The 2,918-nt window shown below is 39.3% G+C and overlaps 1 protein-coding gene across 1 annotated transcript; it reads right to left on the bottom strand.

Annotated features, from left to right (window-relative positions):
- Positions 1–545: 545 nt before the first annotated feature.
- On the bottom strand, positions 546–2,228 carry LOC102306623 (scavenger receptor cysteine-rich type 1 protein M130-like). Its single transcript, XM_005951619.2, has 3 exons — positions 2,182–2,228; positions 1,016–1,048; positions 546–917 (listed from the first exon to the last, which is right to left on the bottom strand). The coding sequence occupies exons 1-3, from the start codon at positions 2,225–2,227 to the stop codon at positions 610–612; spliced, it is 387 nt and encodes a 128-aa protein (XP_005951681.2). The 5' UTR covers position 2,228; the 3' UTR covers positions 546–609.
- Positions 2,229–2,918: the final 690 nt, after the last annotated feature.

Genomic DNA, 2,918 nt, shown 5'->3' on the forward strand with positions numbered 1-2,918 from the left:
GGAGCTCGGAGAATAATAGTTGTCTGTAGTGCTCAGAGCAAAGTCAGCCATAATTTTATGCATAATATCAATTTAAATTCAGTTTAACTCAGGGAGGTGCAGCCATCTACTGCAACCAGGTGGAGGTGAAGGTAGGGAGACAGGGCCAAAAACACGCTGTGGAAGAGAGCCAGAGATTAACATGAACAGACAAACAGGGACTGTAGCTTTTCAACTATTTTTTACCAGGTTGTGTCATTGTCTGCAAGAAGCGCTGTGGAGTATATTTAAGGACCTGTATGAAGTGAGCATGTTTCTTACTCACAGCTCTAATTACATGATGAAAATCCAGTCCAATTTTATTTATAAAGCACTTTAAAATACCCAGCACAGGACCAAAGTGCTGTACAGAAAGTAAGTTAAAAAAAAAACAACAGAATGCAGAACAGAAAGAAGCAAAAATACATAAAAACTCAAAATAATCATGCACAAATATGAAAAGAAACTAAAGAGTTAAGTCAAGCCAAGATGCAGAAACAGGAGTAGTTATCAAACAGGACCTTTGCTGTCTGCTTCACCAACCTCTATCAATCATTAGATGATGTCACAGACTGGTGACATCATCTAATATCACCAGTCTGGCTTACCTGAACAGGTGAGCTCCAGAACCGAAGAAGCGTTCCACGACATTACACATCTTGGCAAATCATAATCAGGTCGACATTCAGCTATGAGTAGCCACAAAGATTGGTATGACACCTGTCTCTTTCGTAAAGAAACAGCAGAGCCACAGTTCAGATCTCGACAGAAAGCAGCTGCTGCCTCCATTTCAAAGTAGTCCACTACATTTCCACTAGTAGCTCGTCTCCATTCTCCCAGATGCTTCAGCTCCAGTGTGCCTGCACAGCGACTGGCTCCTCCCACCAACCTCATAAACTCTGAACAGAAAGCAGAGAGTTTCAGTAAGGAGGGGAAATTCCTCATAAAATTTTCTAGTGAGTTTGATTTTGGTACTATTTTTTATTTTTCTGTTTACCTGTTGAATCGTGTTTTACTTCAGCCTGGAGTCCTGAGGAGAAAATGAGAGAAGAACCATTGTTTTGTGTTTTTTTTTTCTCTTAGCTGCGTCACCTGCCTCATGTGCAAATCTCAAAGCCTCTTAACTTTGTCTCAAAACCTCTTGGAAAAGTACAATAATATGAATGTAGTCATATTCATATTCATATACTATGAACAAGCACATGATGACAGTGGGGATGAAAAAGTCCCTCTTGGTAGGAAGAAACCTCCGTTGAATAGATAGTATGAAGAGAAAGCTTAATGGGACTCATTTTAAGTACTGTTAAATGAAAGCACATGGGACTAAAGAAAAACATAACTAGTAGTAGCAGTCTGTAAAGTCTTTTTATAGACTTTTTTGAATAGAGATTTAGTAATAAGACAATCAGTGACTCAAACAGTTATTGATCGCCCCTGTGTTTGCACAGTGGCATCAAAGCAGAATGTTCTCAGCCCCTGATACGTTATGTGCAGCAGGCCACCAGTTAAAGTGTCATTTTGCAGCGACAATGCATCAGTCAGGGGGGATTTCTTGCATCAGATCAGGAAACCTCCCCGTTTGAAAATCTAAATTTTGAATGACAGCATCAGGTAAACGTAACTCAGGAATGTCAATGAAGCAGCTTCAGGATTTTTAAAATACTCCAGAAAGACAAAACAGGAATACAATGACCTGTTTAACCCTTTCAAAGGCACAAACTCTTCTAGTTTAAAGACTGTGGAATGCATACTAATTGTATTACTAGATGTGGTAAACCGTTTGTAGGGTTTGGTACTGCAGTTGCACTTTCATTGGTATTTTATTGTTCTTTCAAATCACTTACTTACGACCCCAACAGTCAGCTCGGGGTCGTAAGTAAGTGATTTTTGGGTCGTATTAAAGTACTACAAACTAAAGTAATTCTGCAGAAAGATGAAAACTGTGGCTCTTAAATGATTGCAGCAGAATAGTTAATAAAGTTTTAAAACATGTGAGGCTGCAGGTCAAAGTGACCGTAAACAGATTAAAAACTGACTTTTGTTTTTTGGCGTCTGAACGATTCTAAATTGAAGCTGTTGAAGTGTCACAGTGCAGTTTTTTCTTTCCTTCACTGATCCTTTTATATGATGCACGTGTGTGTCGTGGTGATGTTAGTGTCCTACCTGAGCTCCACAGCAGCATCAGCAGCAGCAGGGGATTAATGTCCATGTTGACGTCTCTCTGCTCCGATCATCACGTGTACTTTGCCGCACACACACACACACACACACACACATACACACACACACACACAAACACAGTTTAGCTGTGTAGGAACATGCAGATAAGAGCAGCATGGCGAATGTTTACTACTCAAACATGTAGAAGTCGGTCATGGAAAATAAGTATTGATTTTTAAATAACTGGACTTAAATAACAATTATTAATAGGAATTATAGTGGAGTATATTGCCTAATAAGTGTCTAAATTTTCTGTTGCTTTTGTGGACTCTGAAATATTGAACTCCAGCTGCGAAAGCGTTGAGGACCTTTTGCACATCCTTCATTTAACCTGTACTGATATTTTGGACTATCGCTCCACTCAGGACTGTGCACGATAAGCTATTATCATAGCCATGGTTGAATAAACATACGCGCACCCTTAAACGTGATTGTAAAGAGGAGATGGAAATGAATTTATTTTATTTTCGGTTGCTACAAACGGGACAGACATGACTGTGAGATAGGACAGGGAGAAAGAATGAAAGAAAGAGAGGGAGAGAAAGAAAACCAAAGGGGAGAAGAGACGGTGAGAAGGGGGGAGGAAAGAAAGAAAAACAAACAAAACACCTGGATCACCTGTATGGAGAAATAAAAACAGAAGAGAAAGCAAACAACAAAGAGCAACATAATAAAAATAA

The sequence above is a fragment of the Haplochromis burtoni genome, unplaced genomic scaffold (assembly GCF_018398535.1).
Source record: "Haplochromis burtoni strain Fernald_Lab_line unplaced genomic scaffold, NCSU_Asbu1 Contig_947, whole genome shotgun sequence".
Classification (NCBI taxonomy): domain Eukaryota; kingdom Metazoa; phylum Chordata; class Actinopteri; order Cichliformes; family Cichlidae; genus Haplochromis; species Haplochromis burtoni.

Coding starts and splice junctions, on each gene's coding strand:
- LOC102306623 (XM_005951619.2), bottom strand. CDS start 2,227: ATGGACATTAATCCCCTGCTGCTGCTGATGCTGCTGTGGAGCTCAG. Junction 1,049..2,181: donor GATGCTGCTGTGGAGCTCAG/GTAGGACACTAA, acceptor TTTTCTCCTCAG/GACTCCAGGCTGAAGTAAAA. Junction 918..1,015: donor AGTAAAACACGATTCAACAG/GTAAACAGAAAA, acceptor CTTTCTGTTCAG/AGTTTATGAGGTTGGTGGGA.